The sequence below is a fragment of the Callospermophilus lateralis genome, chromosome 3, assembly GCF_048772815.1.
Source record: "Callospermophilus lateralis isolate mCalLat2 chromosome 3, mCalLat2.hap1, whole genome shotgun sequence".
Taxonomy (NCBI): Eukaryota; Metazoa; Chordata; class Mammalia; order Rodentia; family Sciuridae; genus Callospermophilus; species Callospermophilus lateralis.
In genome coordinates, this window is record NC_135307.1 from 155,219,748 (window position 1) to 155,246,851 (window position 27,104).

The 27,104-nt window shown below is 39.3% G+C and overlaps 1 protein-coding gene across 1 annotated transcript in view; it reads right to left on the bottom strand.

Moving 5' to 3' along the window:
* Window positions 1–1,154: 1,154 nt before the first annotated feature.
* Cfap61 (cilia and flagella associated protein 61) overlaps window positions 1,155–27,104 on the bottom strand; it is a 247,891-nt gene continuing 221,941 nt past the window's right edge. The window contains exons 25-26 of the mRNA XM_076848917.1: window positions 12,096–12,186; window positions 1,155–1,355 (exon numbers count right to left, since the gene is read on the bottom strand). Coding sequence (XP_076705032.1) covers window positions 1,155–1,355; window positions 12,096–12,186 — 292 coding nt within the window. The remainder of the gene's footprint in view (window positions 1,356–12,095; window positions 12,187–27,104) is intronic.

Consider the following 27,104-nt stretch of genomic DNA (forward strand, 5'->3'; position numbering starts at 1 on the left):
AAAATGGATAATCATTGTAAATGTGCCAACTTTTGCTAAATGTTAACAGAAATACAAAAGATGAACAAAAACTGGAATTGTGTTCCTGGAAACCAATTTTAAGCCCTGATGTTGGTCAAAAAATCATGTCACATTATCCTAAAATAGTTTCAAATAAATGAAAACAATCTTGTGTTGCTTCCCAGTTCCAGAATCCATGTGTTTTCTAGTAGGCAATTCATTTGCTTTATTTTATAAGCGAGAGGTTTTCTGATCCACCTTCTAGGTGACAGGTAACAGGGGAGCCCCCTGCCTGTACTCCCAGCAAAGCAGCAGTGGTTAAGGTGAAAGAAAGTACCCTAGAGGGGCTGGGGATGTGGCTCAAGTGGTAGCGCGCTCACCTGGCATGCGTGCGGCCCACGTACAAACAAAAGATGTTGTTGTGTCTGCCGATAACTAAAAAATAAATATCAAAATCAAAAAATTCTCTCTTTCTCTCTCCCCTCTCTCACTCTAAAAAAAAAAAAAAAAAGTACACTAGATTAATTTCCCATTTCCATTTTACAATCTAAAACCTGTGTGTGAATCCCTGGATCTTCCACTTTTCCTGTGTCTTTATGCTCATAATCTGCAATATGAATTTAAAAACATAGGGAATATGATAGTAACCTCTTTGTTTCAAAGGTCATGGAAGCTTTTCTACCCAGTCATTCCTTCTGATGTTGGGCTGTAGATTTAATTTCTCATCATCTGGTCACTAATTTTTCATTTGGGGCACATGCTTTTCTTTTGTAATCACCTGTAAGTATTACTGGATAAATATACTAAGAACTAAATTGACCCTAGAACATTACAGGAAATAAAACAGAATCACACCCAAGGTAAGAACCAGTTTTACACAGTATGATCTCATTTCATTGCTAAAATGGATTACTCTCACAGGAACATGTCTGGTATTTATTGGTAAAGCGTCCCTGCCCCAGAATGGAGACGCACGGCCGTGCGCCACCTCCTGGAAGAAAATAAAACTACAGGCATAAGTGAGGCGGAAAACAATCCAGGAAACCACGATGGGCTTAGCTGTCAAGCCAAGCGTCTGGGAGCTTTTCTATTTCTACAGAGCACTTGCGATAACTAAATGTATGGATATAATACGATGGAGACCCTGGCCACAATTAAATGATACCGGGCCACGCGTACATGGGCAGGTGGTAATGGTTATAGTGTAGATAGTCGAGGATGCTCCTTTCCACCAGGTTTTTGTAGATGGTTTCCTGGAAAACTCTCTTGAGGTATTTCCTGGGGCTCTCCTTCAGGTTTATTTCCTCGTCTTCTATCTGATGGGCTAACTGTTCAATGGAAGGAAGGTTTTCCTCCTGTGAAATGCAGTACAAGGTTAGATAAAGAAGTTGGACTCTGCACACCTCAATAACCAGGCAATTTTATAAAAGTAAAACAAAATATAGTCCTAAGGTAACTTTTTCTTGCTTTTCAGAAATTGTTTATAATCGTGGCAAATATACATAACATAAACTTTATTATTTTAATCATATTTAAGTGTACAGTTCAGTGGTATTCGGTACATTCACATTGTTGTACAACTATTGCTGCCAGAACTTGTTCATCATCCCAAACTGAAACTCTCTGTCCATTAAATAATAACTCTGTTCTACTCTCCTCTCATCCTCTGGCAACCATAGTTGTACTTTCTTTCTCTATGACTACTCTAGGGACCTCAGGTGAGTGGAGGCACTCAGTGTCTTTTTGTGACTGGTTTCTATCATTTAGCATAATGTCTTCAGGGTTCACCAAGGATGGTCATTTTATCCTCTTATTTTTCAGATAAGATTTATCTGTAGGTCATACATGCTTTAAGGTTAAGAAAGGAGCAACTGAACATTTGTGCTTGAAAACTCCTAGATAATTTTGTTGTTTTCAGTCCTTAAGAGATAGAATCTAATAACCTTAGAATAAAGTAAAGTCAACTTTCATTGATATTTCTAAATATAGGGTTCAAAAGGAATACATTTATTTGAAGTTGAGGATTAGATGCTATGTAATCTACAAAATAAATATAAAAGGATACACATAAAGACAATTGATAGAAATGTACAGTGAACACCTGCATACGTGTATACACTACCTGAATTCTACAAGTAACATTTTACTGTGTTTGCTTCATTTCCATTATCTGCCTTTCTATAGAAGGATTTTTATAAAAATAATTTCACTCAGGTTTGAGGTGTGTGTGTGTGTTTTACACTGTGAATTTAAACATTACCCTAAATATAAAGTCATATGGACTTTGATGATATATTTATTCCCACTTCCAAGAATTCTTTTTTTTTTTTCCCTAACAAAAATGGATTACTTGCAGGTTTCTACTGGATCACTAATTGATTTTATTTATTTATTTATTTATTTTTAGTTGTATATGGGCTCAATGACTTTGTTTTTATGTGGTGCTAGGATCAAACCCAGTGCCCTCACACTGGTGAAGCAAGTGCTCTACCACTGAGCTACAACTCTAGTCCACGGACCACTAATTTATTAATGGTAAAGAATGAATAGAAAAGAAGATTCACGCTTTATGGAAGCATGTTATCACTGGGATATTTAAGCAGATGTGGAAAATTATACACAACATCTGGAAGAACAGTCTGGGAAGATCACAGGAATTCAGGTTTAAACCAGCTCCACAAGGCAGGGAGAGGGGAAGAAGAAAACTGATGCCATTATCTTAATATTGGAGGTACTTGAAACACTGAGCACCACCAATACATATCCCTGGAAAATATTCCACAGATACATATGGGGTTGATTCTTCCTTAAATTCACTGAAGAGTTGTATCAAACCAACACAAAAACAATGAGCTTATTTACAGTTTCATGTTCAGTATGTGGCTTTTTTTGTTTGTGTCTGTCTTCTTTCACTTAGCATAATATTATCTTCTTAAAAATCTTCTGAAAGTGTCTTTTCAAATTGTATTTTTAATCAACAAGTAATCATATTATATGTTTATGTGGACAATGTGCTGTTATGACACCTGTCTACATCTTGGAATGAGTAAATCAGTCTGATTAGCATATGCATCACCTCATATGCTTATCATTTCTTCATGGTGAGAATATTTATTCGCTTGTTTTTGTGTTTCTGGGGGATTGAACCCATATGAGAACATTTAAATTCTACTCTCAGCAATTTCAAGATATACTGTGTATTATTTTTATTATTAGATTATTATTAACTATGGTCAATACATTGTACAATAAATTGCAAAACATTTTCTTCTGTCTGAAACTTTGCATCCTGTACTTTGAAACCAGGTAATGTAACACCTCTAAACTTTGTTCTTCTTTCTCAAGATTGCTTTGACTATTCCGTGTCTTTTGCAGTTCCATATACATTTTAGGATTTTTTTTTTATTTCCGTGAAAAATTCCAATGGAATTTTGATAGATTTACATTCAATTTGTGGATTGCTTTGGATAGTATGGACATTTTAACAATATTTATTCTTCCAATCCATGAACATAGAATGACTTTCTCTTTATTTGAGTTATCTTCAGTTTCTTTCATCAACTTTTTGTATGTTTGTTTTTTCTGCAAAAAGCTTTATTTTCACTGGGTTCAAGGCTTGGAGAGGGCTCCAGAAAAGACAGAGGGAGAGGCTTTAGTGGAAGCCCTGATACTAGAAGATGCAGAAGGGGCCCTCAAAGGTCACTGGGCTCTGGAGCTCCTCGTTGTGCTTGAGGATGAACTTTCAAGGAGACACCTCACCAGGTCTGGGAGCCACAGGCTGGGGATATCAGTCAGTGGCTGTCCATCCTCTTGATGAGTTTCATATCTTCATTTGTGAATTCATTCCCTAGCAAGTCACAAAGATAGGGATCCATGTGAGCAGAATCCAGGGCTTGCAGATCCACTTGGATTAGGCCTTTCTCCAGGGCCATGGCAGCTTCCATGGTGTCCAGGGTTTTACTCCACCCCCTTGAGAAGGCACATCTTAGAAGAGGGCATGGTCACTGCATTGGTTTTGTGTCTTTCGAGAGATGATCAGAGCTCTCATGCTTTTCCTCAGCCAACTTGTCAAAGAAGTGGCCCACACCCTCCAGAGTCACATTGTCACAGTTGAAACAGTAGCCTAGAGGGACTGGAGTTGTGGCTCAGTGGTGGAGCACTTGCCTGGTGCCTGCGAGACCCCGGGTTTGATCCTCAGTACCATATAAAAATAAATAAGTGAAATAAAAGTATTGTGTCCAACTACAAGAGGAGGAGGAGGGGGAGGGGGAGGGGGAGGAGGAGGAGGAGGGAGGAGGAAAGAAAGAAAGGAAGGAAGAAGAAATAGTAGCATAGAGAGAAATAGGTGTAGGAGGCCCAAATATGTAAATTGAACAGTTGATGGTGGTCTCCACCTCTGAATCTGGGAGGCCATGGTTGGTTGGTGATAAGGAACTAACAACAAAAAAATGTTGGCCTGTTTTGCAGGCAAGATGTGAATGAGAAGATGGTCCTAAAGCTTGCAACTGGAGAGAAGATTGGAAGGTGGTTGGAAGCTGGAAGAGAGGGACCCCCTGGGTCTGTTCCATCCAAACATCACTAAAGCAAGAGACAGACCTGTGGGACTTCTGGGCAGGCTACGCTCATCATTGTCTCACAGTTTTCAGCATACAGATCATTCATCTCCTTGGTTAAATTTACTCCTAAGTGTTTTTTATTCTGTTGTAAATGGGATTGTTTCCTTAATTTGTTTTTCAGGTAGATATTGTCAGTATATAGAAATGCTACTGAGTTTTTATGCTGATTTTGTGTCTGTAATTTTACTGAATCTATCAGCAAAGTTTAGAGTTCTCTTTGTGTGTATGTGTGTGGATTCTTTTCTCCTCCTTGTCATTCCCCTCTTCCTCCTTCTTTTTGATGGATTTTTTAGAGCTTTCTGTATATAAAATCATGTCATCAACACAAAGAGACAAATTTACTTCTTCTTATCTTATTTGCATGGCTTTTGTTTCTTTTTCTTGCCTAATTGCTCTGGATATGATTTCCAGTACTATATTAAGTGGAAGTAGCAAGAGTGGGCATACTGGTCTTGGTCCTGATGTTAGAGTCAAAGATTTCAACTTTTCATCATTGAGCTTGATATTAATTTTGGGCTTGACATATATGGGGAAATGTTCCTTATATATCTTTATTTTTTGAGAGTTTTTAAAAAATCATTGATTAAAGCATTTATCAAACCCTTTTTCAGTATCTATTTAGATAATTATATGATTTTGTCTTTCTGGAATAAGGTTTTGAGGTTCATCTGCTTTGTAAAATGTACACTTCATTTATTTTCATGGCTAAATGCTGTGCCAGGTATGGATAGAGCATATTTGTTTATCCATTGACCTGTTGTTGGACATTTGTGTTGTTTCTTCTTTCTAGCTATATGAATAGTGCTTTGAATATTTATTTATTTATTTTCGGTACTAGGGATTGAACCCAAGGGTGCTTGATCACTGAGCCACACCCCAGCCCTTTAAAAAGGCATCTATCTATCTATCTATTTATGTATCTATCTATCTATCTATCTATCTATCTATCTATCTATCTATCTATCTATCTATCTATCTATATTTTGAGACAGGGTCTCACTAAGTTGCTGAGGCTAGTTTTGAACTTAGGATTCTCCTGCTTCAGCTTCCTGAGTTCTGGGAATACAGGAATATGCCACTGTACCTGGCTTCTTTGAACATTTATGTACAAGTATTTGTTAAGATATCTTTTTCAGTTCTTTTGGATATGCTTATGGTAGTGTAATTGCTAGGTCATGTGGTAATTTTGTGTGTAATTTTTGATGAACTATCAAATAATTTTCCATAGCAGCTGTACAATTTTGTATTACCACCAGCAATGTCTCTATTTTTTCACATTCTCACCAACACTTATTTTCTCTTTCTCTCTCTCTCTCTCTTTCCTACAGCCATTCTAGTGGGTGTGCAGTGGTATTTCATTGTGGTTCTGATCTTTATTTCCCCAATGATTAATGATATTGAGTATGTTTTCATGTAAATGAGCTTACATATTCCATCTGGAATCTTAATTTTGTTCCATTGATCTATATATCTATCTTTATGCAAGTACCACAATGTCATGTTACTAAATTTTTGTTGTTGTTCTGGAGATTGAACCCAGGGATGCTTTACTATCTCTTGTCCTTTCTATTATTTTTTATCTTGAAACAAGTTCACCCCAAGTTGCTGAGGCTGTCTTCAAATTTGTAATCCTCCTGACTCAACTTCCAGTGTCACTGAGATTACAGGAATGTACCACCATGCCCTGGCCTTGTTTCTAAATCTTGAAATTGGAAGTATGAGTCCATCAACTTTGCTCTGTTTTTTTCCCCAAAATAATTTTTGGCTATTTGGAGTCCTTTGTGTTTCCATATGAACTTTTCTATTTCTGTTAAAAAAAGTCACCTTTGAATTTGATAGGATTATGTTGAATATGTAAGTAGTATATTACCATCTTAATAATACAAAGTCTTTAGATCCACGAATACAGATGTTTTTCCATTTATTTAGGTCTTCTTTAATTTTTTTTTTCAGAAATATTTTGTAGTTTTCAATGAGAATTCTGTGTTACTTTGATAAATTTACTCCCCATTATTTTATTCTGTTTGATGCTATTATATGTGGAATTTTTTTCTTAATTTCATTTTCAGATTATTTACTGCTAATGTAAGCGTTGTGTGTTGATCTTCAATCCTGCAATTTTGCTGAATGCATGTATTAGCTTAATTGCTATTTTGTGGAATATTTAGGATAATATCATCCTATGATAGTGATAGTATTGCTTCCTTTCCTTTATGGATGACATTCCTTTCTTTCTTTTCTCCCTCTCTCTCTCTCTTTGCGTAATTGCTCTGGCTAAAATTTCTAGTATCATGTTTTAATATAAGTGATGGAAGCAAGCATCCTTATTCCAGGTCTCAAAATAAGATTTTAGCTTTCAAACTGAGTGTAATATTTTTAAAAAATATTTATTTTTAGTTGTAGTTGGACACAATACCTTTCTTTTATCTATCTATCTATCTATCTATCTATCTATCTATCTATCTATCTATTTATTTATATGTGATGCTGAGGATCGAACCCAGGGCCTCACATGAGCTAGGCGAGCACTCTACCACTGAGCCTCAATAAGATAATTTTTCAGAATTATCAGATAGGGGAAGTTACCTTATATTGCTGTGGGTTTGTATGTGTGTTTTAATTATGAAAATGTGTTTGATTGTTTTCAAATGCTTTTTCTGCATCAACTGAGAACATACTATTCCCCCCTTCATTTTATTAAAGTAGTAGTATATCACTTTGATTCATTTTCTTCTTCTTCTTTTTTTTTTTTTTTTTTTTTTTTTGTGGTGCTGGGGATTGAACCCAGGGCCTTGTGCATGCAAGGCAAGCACTCTACCAACTGAGCTATATCCCCAGTCCCCACTTTGATTCATTTTTGTATGTTGAGCTACTTTTACAGTCCTGGGGCAAATATCATATGGTCATGGTGTATAGTCCTTTTAACATACTGTTGGATTTGATTTGCTAATATTCTGTTGAAGATTTTTATATATAAATCATAAAGGATATTGGCTTGTAATTTCCTTTTTTGTGTGATGTCTTTTTCTGACTTTGGGTAATGGTCTTAGAGTATGGTTCCTTCCTTCTGTATTTTTTGGAAGAGTTCAAGAAGGACTGATGTTAATTCTTCTTTAGATGTTTGGTAGAATTCACTAATGAAGACATCTAGTCCTGGGTTATTCTTTGTTGGGGGGTTTTTGATTATTGATTCAATTTCTTGATTTTTATAGGTCTTGTGATTTCCTATTTCTTTTTCAGTCAGTTTCTAGGAATTTGTCAATTTCATCTAGGTATTTACTAATTAGTTGGCACGATTATAATATTTTCTTATAATCTTTTTTATGTTTTTTAAAGGTTTTATTTTTTTAAAGTAATGTCATCACTTTCATTTCTGATTTGGTAATTTAAGTCTTTTTTTCTAAGTCTAGCCAAAGGTTTATCAATTTTCTTGATTTTTTTCAAAGTACCAAATTTGGTTTTAATTTATTTTCACTATTATTTTTTATTCTTTGTTTCATTTGTCTGTGCACTAATCTTTTAAAAATTTTTTTAGTTGTAGATAGACACAATACATTTATTTTATTTTTTATGTGGTGCTGAGGATCGAACCCAGTGCCTCCTGAATGCAAGGCAAGCTCTCTACCACTGAACTACAACCCAGCCCTCTGCTCTAATCTTTATTATACTTACATTAACTTTAATTCTTATTCTTGTTTCATAAGCTTTAAAATTAGGTTATTGATCTGTAATCTTTCTTTTTTTAAAAAATGTAAACATTTATAACTATAAATTTCCTTCTGCAAATTGCTTTTGCTGAACTTCATACATTTTTATACACATTGTATTTTTTCATTCATATCTATTACTAATATTTCTTTTGGTTTGCTTAAAAGTATATTACTTAATTTCCACAAATTGGTGAATTTTCCATCTGTCGTTATTTCTAGTTTCATTCCATTGTGGTTGGAGAATACACTTTGTATAATTTATGTATTTTAAAATTTATTGACAGACGTTTTGTGGCCACACATATGGCCTGTTCTGGAAAACGTCCTGCATGCACTTGAGAAGGATGTGCATTCTGCTCTTTTTGCATGGGATATTCTGTACACATCTGCTATGTCCAGTTGGTTTATAGTCCTCTTTTCCTTACTGAACTAGCTGGTCATTCTGTCCATTGTTTAAATGGGATATTGAAATCTCCAGTTCTCATTTCTAACAGCCTCTTTCTTCCTTCAAGTCTGTTGACTTTTGCTTCTATGTTTTGGGGTTCTATCATTTAGTGTGTACATGTTTATAATCATTATAACTTTCTTAAAGGACTTTAAAGGATGATTTTGACTATGCAAAATTTCACCTTGGTCAGTGACAACAGGGTTCATGTGCAGCTAAAACGTAGTGTTACTGAATTTATAATCTGTTTCTCTCTTGACCTTCACAGCAGGATTTTGGATATCACAATAAATTGTAAAAATATGTAGATTTGAGATGATTTCTAATAGTCATAGATAACCATCTTTCTTTCATCCTTTTTCTACATGTGGAGGGAGAGGAAAATTGAAATGCCAACCTCTGGGATGTTATTGCTGAGTGTCCATACTTCTCTGAAATTGTTATCATCTTGATATTTGAGAAAAGGGATTCTTCTTCTTCTTTAGGGCATAGATGATAGATGCCCTTAGATTTTAATTTTCCATCAGCAGAATCTTAAATGAAATTTCTGCTTGTCTTCTCATGTGCCATTGTTTTCATTGACAGCTGTCTCCCCTGACACCATCACTACCACTGGTGCTGGTGACAGCTAGGATTTGCTGAGTGAGTCTTCTGTGCCACGTGCTTGTGCACATCCCTTCTGTAACTCCTTCCTTAGCTCTCTGGGAGGTGGGAACAGCTAGCCCTTATTCCACAGGAATCTGACAAAGCCACCCTACTTGGTCCAACCAGGCAAGCAGCAGACACTACACCATGTGCCACCTCTTCATGTGGGCCTTCCCATTTGACAAATGGAAATGCTGAAAGCAAAACAGTCCCCCAGTGGAGTTTTTTTTTTCTTCCAAAGGTTTCATTTTCTAGGAATGTAGAAAATCCACAAGAATGGTTGTGGAGTCCTCAGTGTGTCTTTGGCAGATGTCTATAGCCATTCCTCTACTGACTGGGCCTGTTGTCCACACTGAGTTCATTCATAGCAAACTGGCCCATACCAAATGGTAGCTCATGGATAAAAGTTTCAGGGTGGCTCAGGAAGACCCATCAAAAATGATAGATGCCATTGGATTTGACAGTTTACTTGGGATGGTGAAAAGAAAGCTTTTTTTGAAAAAAAAATTGATGACCCCGTACTGATGCATGATTATTAATTAAAGTCCATGGTTTACATTAGGGTGCATTCTTTGTGTTGTACATCTTATGGGTTTTGAGAAAAGTCTAATTGACACATGTCCATCCTATGATATCATAGAGTTTCACTGCCCTAAGAAGTCCTCTGAGTTCCACATTTCACCCCACGCCCTTCCTCTTTTCTCTAAATCCATGGGCAAATTAACATTTTAGGAAATTGAATTTTATTTAGAAAGAGAGGGCTGTGTAACAATTCTGATAAGATATTTTAAGAATCCTATGGTTTCCAGTAATTACTTAGGAAATTAGTGTTCTCTCAACAATAAAACACTCTGCTTATTCTAAAACCCCTTGCCTCTGTGCAAAATATTAATTGAGGAACTCAGATCTAGAGGTAATAAAGATTTAGGCACAGAGTTTTGATGCAATCACTAGCAAATGAATGCGTCTTTAAGATAGAGGCTGGAGCAAACTGCACATCACATTTTGAGAAGAAGGGAGGTGTCTGAGGAGTTGAGCAAAGTTCAGTAAGCACTAGGCTTACATTTGGGGGTTAAGATTTCAACCTGAGCTGACCTCCTTGCAGCCCCAGGGTGACATGCAGGGGATTGTCCTGTGGCATCTTTAATTTATACAGTTGGCCTATCATATCTATAGGTTCCACACCTGTGGATTCAACCAACCATAGTAAAAAATATTTGGGAAAAACATTTTGCCTCTACTAAATGTATGGGTGTTTTTTCTTGTCATAATTCCCTAAATAGTACAGGAACTATTTACATTGTATTAGGCACCAAAAGTAATCTAGAGATGATTTAGAGCATGTGGGAGGATGTGTGTAGGTTCTATGCAATTGTCACACAATTTTATATATGGAATTTGAGCAGAAAGGATTTTCATAATTGCTGGGGACCTGGAACCAGTCCCCAAGGATCTGAGGGATGTCTGTTTATACATTTCAATCTGAATAATTTACGCAGCATCTGACTTTTGCATTTAGCCACAGTACCCTCCACTTCCCTCATTTACATTTACCTACTGGGTTTTTACCTGTGTGGACCCTAAAGCGTGTCAGTGTGGTTGAAACTTCAGAATTAATCTGAATCTACTTCAGATTAGTAAATTGTTTACACTTCCCAGTTTGGGTCCAAGGAGTCACACTGAAAAGGGGCTGTTGACGAGAAGGCGGTAAGACCCACAGTTTGGCCCTGTATGGCTCAGTGCTCATGTTCCCAGAGAATGTCAAATTTGATAATTGTTGTGACTAGCTGTGGAACCCGCAGTGGGTTATTTAAAATCTCTAAACTCTTGGTTAACAGTTTGGTTCTGTTGTGTTATGAGAGGCAGTGCATGCTTGGCTGGAATGCAGTAGGGACGCTCTGTGTTGTCCACTGTGGAAACCTCCATGGGAAACTTCAAGGCTATGGATGCTCCCAAGTGGACGTGACAATAGAGCCATAGAAGGTGCCCACTTAGATGTTAAATCAAGGTGGAAATTAACCAGAGCCCCAGCCCTTGTCTGTGTGAATTAAGATAGAATCTAGGATAGATATTCGACAGCTCTCTGTATTAACATTTTACAGCAATGCCAAGGACTCTCCTATTGAAAGAAACAACCCAAAGTTTCACAGATACCTTCCTTTTTCTTTGGAGAGTCAAATTTCTCACTAAGCCTGGAAACTTTGTGGTATGTGGCCTAACTTCCAGTTAATTCTGTATCACTTTGGGAAAGATGTCTCAGTTTATAAAGGGCGTGTGATACCTGATGACTTCTCTTTATATCTTTAAAACAGCACACAGACAAATGTTCAGCCAAGGGCAGACAGAAACTGAAGGAATTTCATCCTCGCTCTTGAGGACAGATAAATACAACTCATATCCAATTTTCAGCCAACACGATAGTTGAGCATGAAAATACAGCTACTTGTAAAACGGAAAAAGAAATGTGCTTCCCCATAACAGGATTTGGGCAAACTCACTCTCCGGAGAACACACCACTGTCTACATTTCTGTGCTCCATAGTATGTTTACATGAACTGTAATTTGACTTAAAAAGTAAAGCCATACAATGGGAATGTAGGGGAAAATCCAAATGATCAACAGCTATCAACTGCTTGTAATTTGTAAGGAATAATCCACATGTCCATTAATCACTCCTACCTCCTTGGAGGCTAAGATTTGGCGTAACTCTTTCCTGAGATCAATAAAACGATCGTGGAAGAGGGCCATGCACCACGGCTCCGTGAAGTAGCTGGTGAGGGAAGAAGAGATTCAGTTAGCTGGCAACTCTCTCATTACCACTAATAAAGTATTTACCTGCTTTTTTGCCTTGATAAATTACAGCTCTGGCCCCATTGCAATCGTTTGCTCATAAAATGCCTCGTGGAAAAGTCTGGCCAATCAATTTTTTAAATGGATGTTCCTGATGTAAGGCCAGGTTCCATAATTACATTTAAAGTGGTTTAATTCAGAGCTGGGGCAAGACCCAGTGAAGAATCCTGATTTTATCAGAATTTAAAAGCCTGAAGACTTGTAAAGTACGGTGTCTCCATTATCTGCCCTCGTTTGAGAAAAACAGATTGCAGGATTAACTGAACTGCTGCATAAACAAATTAAATTTGGGTAGACAATAACACAAATGTTGTTCATCATTAAGGTTTCTGGATTAATAATGACCAGAAAAACAGGCCACCTCGGTGTTGCGACATGGCCTTTGCAGTTGTTCTGATGCTTAATTGAATCTCTTTTGGTGTTTGGATTTGCTAACTTTTCACTGAAAACTGAATAAATGCTGTCTTACCTGGAGAACAATATCCATAGTAACAATCGCCAAAAACTTGATGCAGTCTTCCAATAACTAAGAACGTTGATTTTTTCACTCTTACTTTATTTGCATGCTAATTGTCTTGGAACAGGAAACTTCTTTGGGGTCTGAGTCACTTTGATTACACAGGCTTCAGTCTCCTCTGGATGTGAGTCTGCTGTTCCTTGTATTACTAATGGATGTCATTTGTGTACACAGGGGAGGAAAAAGGGGTGTTCCCTGCAGGTGTGCACCTTCCAAGACTTGTAGATAAAGACAGAGGTAAAGCCCTAAGGGCCACTGAAGTATTGGAAGGTGAATATAATGGCGAGAGACTATGTTAGGATCAACATGGCACTCAGCTGTGTCAGTTACTGTCTATCACCTGAACAGAATGTGGCCTAATTTCTTGCTTAACTGCTTACCTTGTTCTTCATTCAACTATTAATTCCACTGATATTTATTCTGTACCCACTATGGCCCTAGCACTCTCCTGGGTCCTGGGAAAACAGCAGTGACTGAAATAAACAAACATCCCTACCACCGTGGAGTTGCATTCTTGACATGATTAGGGAATACAGCACGTTAGGTAATGATAATTGCTTAGCCAAAAATGTAAATGAAGCAGGGATAGTGGGTAGAATGTTGGGGAAGGAGTGGGCAATGAAGGGCTCAGTCCTGAGGCAATGACTTAGTGAGCCTTCAAGGGAAGGGAAAGAGAGAGCCATGTGGATATCTGGGGGGAGAGGGGAAGCATTCCAGAGAGAGAATAGCAAGTGCAAGAAATGCAACAGAGAGTTGCCTGGACCACTTAGGGAGGTGGGATGAAGATCCCCAAAAGAGGGGTAGTTGGGATGAGTTCAGAAGGTGATGGATGAATGGATTCCTCCTACTGGAGGGATCTGGTCACATCTGTTGTGGGATCGCTCCATGGGCATCCAGCTTAACAACTGCATACAATGGGCATCTTACAAACATTCACTGAGTGAGTGAATGGATGCACATTGCAATGTATACATTCTATACTCTCTGGCTCTGAATGGTCTTTTATAAATATAAGAATGCAATTCTGCTAAATAAATAGATGGCAAAACTCTGCAAAGCATGTCCCAAATGTCCTAAGAAAGGGAGGATGCCATTATGAATAATAAGAAAGGCGTGCATGATAGCAGGGTTTCAAGAGTCTTGCTGGGCCCCTGCAGCACGGAAGGACTCAGTGCTGGAAGGCATATCATGGCAGTCTGTCTGAGTACTGCTGGCCTCTGTAGTTACTCAAGGACATGGAATGCAGTGGCATTGGTGGAATCCTAGAGTTCTGGGAAGGCCGAGCTCAGGAGGGTGACATCTGGACAACTCCCCAGATGTCACCCTACTTAGATGTTCCTGAACAAAAACATCAACAACAGCCTCAGTCCAGATGAATCCAAACACAGCTGGGCCTGGATGGTCTCTTCTTCTCAGATCTAAAAGTTTTAGGGAATTATGGACTTACATATCTTGAAACATTTGTTTAGTTAGAAACCAGTGGGCCCTCTTTAATTCATCACCACCTTTCCTCCATTGTTGAAATGCCCCATGTTTCTATGGCACCTTCAGAAGTTCCCACCTTCTTGGTTTAGGGCATCTGCAGCCATCCTCCCACCACTTTCTCTCTGCTTTCCTCACAGGAGAGTACGATTCTATTCCTACTACCCAGGTGCTATTTCCACGTTCTTTCCTGCTCAGTGCCTATATGCCTCTGCCTTGTATTGCCCATTGAATCCTCTTTATTGTCTGTATCAAAGAAGGAAGTCTAGGGAAATACACTTCCCTCAAGAATATGGAGCTCCTTGCCCTGGGCTTCAGCCCACCATCTAAATGCCCATATACCCAGAGCCCCTGCCCATTAAGCCCAACACAAGTCATTAGAGAATCAAGTGGCCCTTAATTTTCTGAAATACTACTAGGTATGCACAGTGTCTGGGGAAGTCAAAGACTAAGTTTGATGCTTTTGAAAATTATTTCTTTTGCTGGCTTTGGAACTCTCCATGGCTTTCACCCCAGTACCTAGCAAAAATGGCACCTTAATATTTGATGACCCTTTTTCTCATCACAGTTTGCAAAGCAGTGACCTATGAGACCTGCAGTTTATTTCTTTTACGCTCCCCACTACTGCCACTGGCAGTGGAAAAACATGTGGGGCTCCTTGTCCAGAAGGGGACAGTCTCTGTAGCAAACTGTTGTTGCCAATATTCCCAGAATTTGTTGGGGGCAGCCATTTTTATGTACAAAAGAAAGAAGCTTCTGGATCTGTATTTGGCCTACCCAAGCCCCGCCCTTCAAGAAAGAACTCTTGGGCTCTGTCATCATAAGAAAGCTAGCCTTCTCGAATTGGTGTGAATATACAACCAGAGATACGCGAAATTGTGCTCTATATGTGTAATATGAATTGTAATGCATTCTGTTGTCATATATAAATAAAAAAATTAATTAAAAAAAAAGAAAGCTAGCCTTGAAACCAAACCAAAAAGTTGACCACTAAGGACTCCTTCTCAATCTTATTGCTGCTTCAGTGGTGGTTCATAGTGACAACTTGAAAAGGGCGCTAATTGCCGGGTGCAGTGGTGTGTGCCTGTAATTCCAGCGGCTGGGGAGGCTGAGGCAGGAGGATCACAAGTTCAAAGCCAGTCTCAGCAACCTAGTAAGACACTCAGAAATTCAGTGAGACTCTGTCTCTAAATAAAAATACATAAAAGGGCTGGGGATGTGGCTCAGTGGTTAAGTGCCCCTGAGTTCAGTCCCCAGACCAAAAAATAAACAGGCGGCGGGGGGGAGGGGGAGGCTCATTAAATGATGCTCCCCCTACCTGGGATTGCTGGGGCAGCACCATGAGGAGTAGCAGAGTCCTCCCCATCTTAACAACAGCTTCTCTTGTGTCTGTCTGCAACAGCAGATTGCTCTCAGCTTGCCAAATAAATGAACTGAATATACATAAAGCTACACGCTTAGCCAGGGGTGAAACAGGGTTCCCAGACTCAGAAGCAGGAGGTCTCCTATTCCAACTCCGACTCTGATCAGAGGGCATTTAGAACCAAACAAAAGTTAGAAAGAAATTGACAAGCAGTTTCCAAAATGTCCTTGGTTTGCTCTGTTTATAGGCCTTCAGCTCAGCCTTTGAAGCAGGTATGGATAATTAATAGGAAGTGGCTGCTATTTGGATAAGCTGGTGTTAGATACACTGTGTTTTAGAGGGCTGTGAGAAGGAATATTTTCCTCTAAGAAAAAAAAAATTGACTCACAAAATCTACCCAGTGAAGAATCTTACTTGCAAGGTTCTTCCTCAATCCTTGCTTATTTTGGTAGTGATTTTTTTAAAGCACTCACTGGACGCCCCTGGGGCAACCGCTGGAATGCTGACACCCATTTCCTTTGTGTTCTGCTTCATCTGGGTGCTCAGCCATTTACCTCTCACAGCCCCCAAGTAGTTCAGCTTCTGTTTACACTTTACTCAATCGTCCCTGAGATCTTGTTTGTTTCTGGCAAATTAACATTTTGACTTTTTAAGTTCAAAGGCTTTCTTTTTAATTTTATTTTAGTGCACTGTAATTATACATAATGGTGGAGGTCACTGCGACATATTCATATATGCACATAATTTGCTCCAGTTCATTTCCTGGTACACTCCTTTTTCTTCACCTCTTCCCTTCCCCAGTTCCCCTTCCTTTTCTCTTCTGGTTTTCCTTCTATTTATTTACATGTATTTTTTTTTTCACTGGTGCATCACGTAAAAGTGGGATTCATCGGGGTATACTCATGCACACAGCATAATTTTGTTGATTTTATTCCCCGGCTCTTCCCTGATCCCTCACTTCCTCTATCCTCCTTGACATCTTACCTGTTCTCCACTGGTCTCCCTTCTATTTTCATGAGATCTCCTACTTTTTTCTCTCTAGCTATTGCAAATGAGGGAAAACATTTATTTGATCCTTGGCTTTCTGGGTTTGGCTTATTTCACTCAGCATGATGTTCTCAGTTCCATCTGTTTTCATGCAAATGACATAATTTCATTCTCCATTATGGCTGTTGTTGATAGACACATAGGCTGGTTCTGTAGCTTGGCTATTGTGAATTATGTTGTTATAAACATTGGAAAGGAATAAAAAAATAAAACACCTGGGAATAAATATAATCAAGAAGGTGAAAGACCTCTGCAATGAACATTACAGAACACTGAAGAAATGGAAGATGATATTAGAAGATGAAAATACCTACCATGTACCAAGCAGAATTAATATTGCCAAAATGGTCATGTTACCAAAAGTGATCTATAGAGTTGATGTAATCTCCATAAAAATTTCAGTGAAATTCTTCACAAAACAAGAAGGAATAATCTGAAAATTCATATGGGAAAATGAAAGACCCAGAATAGATAAAGCAACTCTGAGCGATAAGAACAAAGCTGGAAGTATCACTATACCCAACTTCAAATTATACTACAGAGCTACAGCAATAAAACAGCATGGTACAGACATACCAACACACATTTAGATCAGTGGGACAGAAGAGAAGACATGCAGACAAACCCATACAGATGTAGTCATCTCATCTTTGACAAAGGTGCAAAAACACAAAGTGAAGAAAACATAGCCTTTTTAACAAATGGTGCTGGGGAAACTGAACAGCCATTTGCCACAAAAAGCCAATTCAAAGTGGATGAAAGACCTAGGAATCAGGCCAGAAACTGCAACTATAGAAGAAAATAGGGTCAACATTCCAACATATAGGTACAGGTACAGACTTTCTTCATGAGACCCCTCAAGCCTAAGAAATAAAACAAAGAATCAGTAAGAGGAATGTCATTAAATTAAAAATCTTCTGCACAGCAAAGAAAATGCGTAAGAGATGAAGAGTGAGCCTACAGAATGGGAGAAAATCATTGCTAGTTACTTGTCTGACAGAGGAGTAACATCCAAAACATATAAAATAAAGAACTAGAACAGACACACCACACACACACACACACACACACACACACACACACACACGGTGGGGAGTAGAGCCCAAATCAAATAATGTAACTGACCATTGGGCAAATGAACCGAACAAACATTTCTCAAAAGAAAAAAATGCAAATGGCTCATAAACATAGGAAAAAAGTGTTTAACATCACCAGCAACCAGGGAAATCAAACCCATAAGAACATAAATAGTAATAAATGCTGGCAAGGATGTGGGAAGAAAGGAACACTTACAGTTTCTGTTTAGAACAGTTTTAATTTCTTTTCCGATTCACATTCAAAAAAAGGAAGCTATGGAGTCACTAGGTACCTACATAGCTGGGTTACCTAGACATTTTCAGGAAAGCTGGTCAGATAAAGAACATGGTGGCAATGAATTAAGATAGCCTTAGTTTAACTAGTTACTGCCTTCATGATATGCAAGGTATATCAAGAACTAACTAACTGGATAAAAGGACTATAATAACTCATAAAATCCAAACTGAGCAAAAGCAAAAGACTAGCTTCCCCTTAAGAAAATCTTCAGACCTATGGAAAGCACAACACTAATTAAAAAAAAAAATCATATTTACTTAGAAGCACTCAGAGTGCTTGCAAAATAGCTGCAGACTTGTTTTTTGTTTTTTGTTGTTGCAATTATAGAGTGGTATTCCGGTGAACAGAACGATTTTTTTCATATGTTCCACCAGAGATGGTCCAAGATGAAAAAATGAAACACAACCATCCTCATATACAAACAATTTGTCTTGTACAACAGCAAAAACCTGCTGTAGATTTCCATGCCGGCAAGGTCAGTGCCTGTTGGAAATCCCTTCAGGACAAGATGCACATTTGGTAGTGGGTTAAGTTTACAAAAAAACAAAAAAGACACTGCACAGTTGAAAATTAAATCTTAAACAATCTTACATTTCAATGTTTTTCTTTAAAAGGAGTGAGATGTGTGCAGGAGGCTGAATGCTTTATAGACAAGAAAACAAACAACACTAGAACCAACTTATGTGTCACCATCATTTTCATCTTCCCCTTCCTCCTCATCTTCCTGAGATTCCTCCTTTTCCTTTTTCTTGCTTTTTTCCAGCCTTGCTGATTCCCTTTTATGCGGCATCAGGCTTTCCTCTAGCTCCATAGGCAGCAATGTCCCTGTTGGAGATTTCCGGCAGCTCAGCAGCCTTCTTTCCAGTCAGCAGAAGTGCTATTCTCCGTCTCTGAGAGAGACATCACCAGTGGACAGGCGGGGATGTCCTCCTTTGGTTTGGGGGCAACACTCAGGACAGAACAAGAGAAAGGCCTGATGAGGCTCTTGGGTACACTGGGATTCTTGAATTTCTTTTTTTTTTGCTTCCCCTTCAGGAGAGTCTCAGGTTTTCATTTGCGTTTCACAGTGGGTCTTGTCCACTTTTGCCAAGTCTTCTGGTCTTCCTCCCTCCTCAGCAGTCGTGCTTCTTTCTACCTCTCTGAGCATTTAGAAAATTCCAGAAAGTCGACCAAGTATCTGGATGCTTTTTGTGCTTCTTCTTGGTGAGTTTACACAAAGAATGCACGTGAGGCCGTTTTGCCTCTTGGCTTCCTAGGAGCTCCCGTGTCAATGTTTATTTTTTCCTCAGTGAGGCACAGAGTCACCTACTGCCCTCTGGCTCTCAGTTGCCCCAACATACTGCAAGGCTGTGAATCCGGGAGTCAGACACAGCCTCCTTCCCTCTGTTCTGTGACTGAAGATGTGGATTGTAAGTGACTTTGTGGATTTGGGTGTTAACACACAATCATCTCTACACAGTTACGAGAAAAAAAGTTCCATAAAAATCTCCAGTACCTCAGTAGAAGACATTATGGTCTCTGTTCATTATGACAATGACAGACCTGGTTTATTTGGGTTTACACTCTCCATCACTTTTGTCGAACATCAAACATTTTTCTAAGAAGCTCTGGGAAATATCAACTTGTGGAACTGAATTAACCATTTCTGGTCGATACGGTCCAATCATTAAATAATTGATTAGACTTCTCCAGAGCTCATCCTCATCTGGCTGTTCAGGCTGTTTTATCGACAGATGCGTATAAACTGGGATGGGGATCTGATAACTAGCCCAGCCATTGGCCATGCTGGAGGCTGAGAAAAGCAATCGACACAGTACACGGGAAGAAGTTCCACTCACTGGCCTCAGGAAAAAGTACAGCAAGTCTCTGGGGAAAGAGAAGAGGGTCAAGGGTGTTCTCTAAAGGCCTGGGTTTCACTCCAAGGCCAAGTCCTTTCTGCAGTAACACAGGGAGGGAGAGCTGCAGAGTAGCAAAGCTGCATTTCATGGCACCTAAACAGCTCACCTGGAAGTAGCTGAAGTACGCAAAGGTGAGTGGAAAGAGGAAAAAAAAAACATTTCTTTTTCCAAAAAATTGTTTTTTTAATGAAAATCATTCAAATATTTTTCTCTTGGTGTGATAATAGTTTTTGCTTTTAGAGCCCCTAAGAGGACCCCAAATGCACTAATATCTGTGGCCTTTTCTCCTGGTAGGGACCTGCAGCTAGGATGGCCTATAGATCTCTACAGAGGAGGATGCTCTTGCTTGAACATATCTTTCTGGAACACGCACCATCTTAGATCCCTGGGAGAGGACCTACAGTTCTCCTCCTACAATGCATACCCATAGGTTGTGCTCAATGATGAGCCTGCACATTAGAGTAGCTTGGGATAGAGCATGGCTAGTAGGACCTGTCTCTCCTCTAAGCAACCTGCCATTTGTCTGTGCTGCCCTTACATTGCTACACAGAAGGTAGAAATGATAAACATCATGGTAGCCCACAGACTCCTGAGGCCCAGGGATGTGCTACAAAAGTCTTTGTTTGGGCCTGCATAACTTTGGAATTCTGATTTAAGGCCTTTCTTTAAGAAATCAGATTTGGGAATGCTGGTCCTCATCTTTATGTGGCAGTGAGCAGTTCAGCTACTTTGGATGCCTCGGTGGCTCATCCTTGTTATTCCACCAACAAGACTGACATGGCTCATGGACATGAGCCACAGTAGGCATCTGCATGTGCCAAGACTAAGGTTTGGGTGGGATGGAAGCAGGTTTGTAGACACGTTTTTCTGAAACCACTTTGCCCCATGTCCTCTTTCCCATACTGGTGTGTGTGCTATGAACACCAAAATGATGTCATGTCTTCCTTTCTTCATTCATCCATCCGCCCATCAATCCACCCACCCACCCATACTAACAGGTCCAACAAGGCCTTCTGAAATCCTTTTTCCTAATTTCCAACACCCGTTTTCCTCTGATCCTTGCTTCTTTCCTGCCTCACTCCATCACTTTCCCACTTCACTGCCATGAGGACTAATCTCTCCACTCTGTCCAAAGTGTCTTCCACAGCTTCTCACTTCAATGGCTGCCAAGTGACAAGGAAGGGGAGGACCTAGAGAGCCATTCATTGCCAATCAATCAATTATGGCCATTTATGTAGTGTCGTACACCATGCCAGGCATTGAAGGTATCCCCACCCCCAAAAGTCCACACAGGGAGGGTGGAGGGGAGGCGTGAGGAGCAGCTGATGACCGCAGTGTGTGAGGGGCTGCCTGGGAAGCCAAAGGCTAGATTGTCGCTCAGCCAGGAACGAGATTGCCGCTGTCTTGACCTCAGTTCTCTGTCCTTTGTGCAGCTGTATTTCTAAGTCTCGCTTTTCTTAGGCTAATGTTTGCCAAACTTCAGTCATTCGCAAACCCACCGGCTTTTGTGATTATATTCCAGATTGCTTCTTCCAACATTTTCCTTAGATTGATTTGCCTTTTTTAAAAATCAAAATAATTACTACGCCTTGACTGAAGCAATAAATTTTATGAAATCACAGGTTTGATGTGCTTGTTTTATTTTAAAACTTCCTATTAAAATGAATCCATAGTTAGTAAGAAATGTGGCTGTGCTAAGTTATCTTGTAACACCCAATGAATGCAATTAAGGTTTATTGTAAATGCGAAAATATTCAAAGTAACCATGGCTTTAAAAAAAAGACAGTGGGGCCAGGAGGGGGCCTGTGTATTTCAGTGGTACAGCACTTGCCTAGCAAGGGTGAGGCACTGGGTTCCAATAGCAATACTGCAAAAAAATGTAATTAATTAATTTAAAGGAAGAGGTATACATTTTTCATTAAAAAAAAAAAAAAAAGTCTAGATAGGATGTTCAGGACTTGCATTTTGGTTCTATGGGTCAGATCCCAGTGCTACCCACAGGGGACCTTGGCCTCATGATGCAAAATGACTGCTGAGCTTCAGCCATCATAGAAATGTTCTAAGATGGGAGAAAGGGAAAAGAAGACCCCTTCCCTCTCGTCTAGGGAGAATTCCAAGAAACCTCACTAAGGTTTTTTTTGTTTTGTTTTGTTTTTTTACTTGTCAGCAGTTAGCCATATGATTTTCTTGGTTGGGAATCATTATAATTTAGGGTGGACCATCCCCAAATCCGAATTTTGTTTCTGAAGAAAAAAAGAGAATGGATGTTGTTCTGCTCTGATACCTGATAGACTCCATAGCATCTCCTTTTAACAAAAATCTTTTCTTGAAGTGAAGCTTGTGAAAATTGGGAGAATGTTTTTAGTTGGAATTCCCAGAGTTAGAATACTTGATTTAAATCCAGAGAACAGGAAGCAATTTGTATTCACACTATAAGGTTGTGTTATGGTCATTTCATTCTGCCTATGAAAGGAAGTGAATTATGCATTTAAACGTAGTATTAAATATTCCCAGTTCACCCTATATTTGATTGGATGCTAAATCCTGTGTTTTGGAGGCAGCACATTTTCCCCAGGGATGCCACATATTACACAAACAGATATAGCCCTGATGCTCTGTGACAGAAAAAAAAAAAAAAAAATTCCTAAAGACTGAAATAGAAGCTTGACTAAATATTTCCTTGAGTCCAACTTCAGTTTGCCAGAATCTGCATCTAGTTCACCTTTTTTATTGCTTTGAGGTAGAACTAGAAAGGTAAGATTAATACTTCTGAAAACAAAACCAACTAGTTGTTTAATAACCAGTTGTAATTGTCCCCTGCTGAGATCGAAATAATAGAAAAATAAGTATCCTATGAATTTCATATGGCTGTGGTTTCACAGCCACAATCTAGAACTGACCTCAACAAGTGAATATTTACTTCTCTATGGTAAGATGGCTTATGATGAATTGGCACTAAGACCAAAGTTCTGATCTCTGGCAAGAATCAGTTGCTTTGGTTTGAATATGGTTTATTCCCACCAAGACTCATATTGAGGCTTGGTCTCCAATGTAACAGCACCTGGAGGTGTTGGGGGTCCTTAAGAGGGATTAGTGTTTTCCTTGCAGAAGTGAATCCTTGCTTGTTGGAGGATATATTGGTTACTGCAAGAGAGGGTTGTAATAAAATGAGCACAGCCCCACCCTGGATCTCTCCTGCACATGTGCTCTTCTGCTTGCCACTTATGCCTGTGCCATTTGATGCTATCTACTTTGCAATGCCATCCACCATGAGGTCCTCAGATACCAGAGCCATGCTCTTGAACTTCTTCACTTCCAAAAGTGTGAGCCAAAATAAACCTCATTACAAAATTCCCATTCTCAGGTATTTTGTTATGGCAATAAAAACCAGACTAAGACATTGGCCACCTTCTGAACGACTTGTAAGCAGCCATTCTTGACTCTACAGAGAGGATGTTAGACCTATTACCTCATTTTACTTGGAAACTCAGAAGACAGTGCGTAAACCCAGGCATCTATTGGCACCTTGGGAACACCTGCCTGTCTGCGCTGGTGCTGGGAGACACTGCTCTCTTTTTCTCTGTTCAAAGTAAGCTGGCCCCTCTCTGCTGGAGGTCCCTGGAACAGCCATGATTTTTCCATCTGGGAGCTGAACGCACCTAGAACTGTCTCCGAGGAAATGCTAATCAGCCCACCATGCCCAGGTGGGAAAGGCTGTGCTCTCTTAAAGCCTAGGTTTTCCTTTAGATTCTTTGGTATCTGTGAGAACATGGAATCCCAAACTTCTGTGCCTCAATCAGAGCATATAAGTTGTAGGTGGGACCACAAACTTCCTGCCACTCTTTAATAACTAGAGTCTTAGTTTTCAGAAATTATATATTCATTCTTTCTTCCTGCCCCACTTCTTTAAAAAAAAAAGAAAAAAGATGGAGTCTCTGTAGTTTGCCCAGGCTAACTCCAAACTCCTGGTCTCTAAAAGTCCTCTTGCTTTCCAGTGGCTAGGACTACAGGCCTGCATCACATGCCTGACTAGAAATAATATTCTTTGAGTATTATCCAAAGGATCTGTCTGCTGTTTGTTTGCTTTTCTGAATCCTGGATACTTAGCCTAGGAAAAGATGGAATACAATTTAACTATATACCAATATGAATCTATTCACTAGTGATATTTCCTCTTCTTATTTGAAAAGCCCAAGGCACAGGCTGACTTGATAATCCAGTCTCCTGAAGTGCATTGGATACGTAAGGACTGGTGTTTGGGCACTGGTCTCCCCCCATCACCTCAGTTCCTGGTGGCTGTTCCACCCATAGTTTCCCACTTTTTTTTTTTTTGTTTGGTGGTTCTGGGGATCAAACCCAGGACCTTGCACTCTACCAACTGAGCTATATCCCAGCCCGTTTCCCACTTCTTGACAGCTCTTTTCTTTTTCTCCTTGCCATGCCATTTGCCAGCTATGTAACCTTGAGCTAGTTAGCTTTAACCTCTTCCAGCTGCCAAATGGGGAATAGCAATGGTCCTTACTCCAGAGTTACTGTCAGAATTCCAGGGAAGAGTTGGATTTATGCCAAGCACAGGGGAAGGGGCACTAGATAAACCTTTATTATTGTTGTTTTAAATTATGCTATATTTGTGTAAGATGTTTTTGAATCCTTTCTGGTGTGAGTTAAAAAACTACATAAATTATCAAAATACTTTGTTTGCTGCTTAAATGACAGTATTTCTTTGGCATGCTTGTGGTTTTTCTCCTTACTGCCTGCTTTTCCTCCATTGAGGGTTATGTGAATAAATCAATTTACCTGCAGTCTTATAGAACAGTAAAAGCAAGAGGAACATCAGGACAAGGCTAATTTTGCCCATGTTTTTAAATCCTTTATGTGGAATAAATAAAAATTACGTGAAAATCTTTAAATTGAGGCCTAGAGTTTTTTTTTTTTTTTTTTTGGTCTGAGTTGCTGAACATATAATACAAATTGTTGAAATAGAGTTCTTTCTGTGACATTTGCCTGCTTACCTTGCTGGGTGAGCCAGTTAAATAAAAATGGCTGAACCAATTGTTCACAGCATGTACTAGGCTGTCAGGGAAGATGGGCCGGGGTTAATGTCCAGGAATGCCAAAGCTCAGATGGTCTAGATTTCATCCTGACCTGCCTAAATTCTTTGCTTGACTTGCTAGAACAACCCATTTTTCTTCTAGAATTGGCCTAATGTGTACATACTTGAGGATTTTGCTTCTGTTGGAGTTCGCCACTGGAACCGCTCATTGTACCACCTGCCCATGTATTTCACCATGGTGGGGAACTGGGTTTGGCAGTGTGTTGCTGATGGTGGCATCTGTGGTCGGGGAATGAGACTGAGATTTAGCTCTAAGTATCTCCCCTTTTATTCCATCTGTGGTATTTCTTTGCACATCTCTGGTTTATTAGGGGCTGCATTAATAGAATTTGTACAATAAATCTAGGGCCCTGGAAGTTGTCCAGTTATTTACATTGATTTGCCGTATGAGTTCATAACTAATAGTCTGAAGCGAGCTTGGCATTTAGTTCCATAGGAAAAGGGAAGCTCTTAGTGCTCCGGCTTCCCTTCCTGTGTTTCTCTCCTCTTATTCTGCTTCTTTCTTCATAGAAAGCAGAACCATTTTACTTTAATTAGGCTACAGAGAGCCCAGGCTAGCATTAGGCCACGCAGCCACTCAGCCTTGCTCACAGTCATGCCCATTTGCTATCTATTTTCTGTAGGGAAAGAAAAAAAAAAAAAAACGTGTATATATGTACAGAGAGCCCCCCACAGGTACCGCGGGGACAAAAGAGTCAGGTGAATTACCTTTTTTTTTGAGACTGAGGCTGCATGAGCTAGCAATTCTGTAAAGCAAGATATTTGCTGCCCTATTATTCCTTTGGTTAAATCAATTGCTCTTTAAAAAATTTTAAGAAGTGCATAATAGCAATATCATTTACCAGGGCAGAATCTGCATACCATATTTAAGACATACTTAAAAAAATTAAATAAATAGTGAATACATGTTTAAAATAATTCCCCTTTATAACAAGCTTTTAAAATCAATGTGCTCATATTTTTCACTCAAGTTTTATAGATATAATGAAAAAACAACAAACAAGTTCCTTCACCTTCTCAGTTACCCTATGATTTCAGGTTGGTAGTTTCTAAAATTCAGAAGCAGGAAAGTTTAACTGGTTTTTATGTTCCCCCAAACAATAATAAGGGTAATGGATCACAACCCATGAAGTAGGACACAGCCACACTGATACAAATAAATAAAGAAAGAGAGAAGAAGAGACAACTCTTGTTAAATTACAGTAGGATGCTAGGTAATAAATATAGAATCAATAATACAATTGGGAAAAAAAATCACCATTTGACAAACAGCATAGTCATAATTGAATTGGGTAAGAACTGTCAAGAATTGCCATTAGTGGGAGAACATTATGATGAGAAAGTGTATTTTTTACAGTCTCAGGGGTATCACTAATTAATTACAAGGGTGAAAATAGCACATTTCCAGGGGGTCAGTCTGCAGCCTGACTCCAAGGGAGTCCTCACAGTCATTTCTCCCTTCACAGTAGAGGTGAAAGGACGGCTCAGTGTCGGGGGCCTCCTGATGCGATGCACCGAGGAGGGCGCCAGGTCGTTCCTTTGTTCCCAGCCCAAATGTACAACCCGAAAAGCCAGGAAACAGCAGACAAACGCAAATTGGCAGAGATTCTACAAAGTTACAGGCTTGTACTTTTCAAAGGTGGTGGCCTGAAAAGAAAAGGCTGAGGAACTGTCCCAGATTGGAGAGGTTTGAGGAGATAGACAACTAGTTGCAAGGTGGGCACCTGGATTGAATCTTGGACCAGACCTAGGACACCGGTGTGACAGTGGGCAGATGATGGGAATGATGGGAGCGTCAAATCTATATTGCAGTAATGTTATTTGAAAATTCTGACAATTCTATGAGGATTATGTAAGAATGTCATTAATCTTAGACAACAGTGAAGTATTTAGAGACAAGGGGATAGTGTGTATCACAACTCACTTTCAAACCTCAGGATGAAAACAAATCACATCTTTTTGTCCTTAAAGTAAGTGGTGCATGTGAATGTGTGTGGGGGTGGAGGAAGGGAGGAGTGGCAGGGACATAAAATAAAACCGAGTG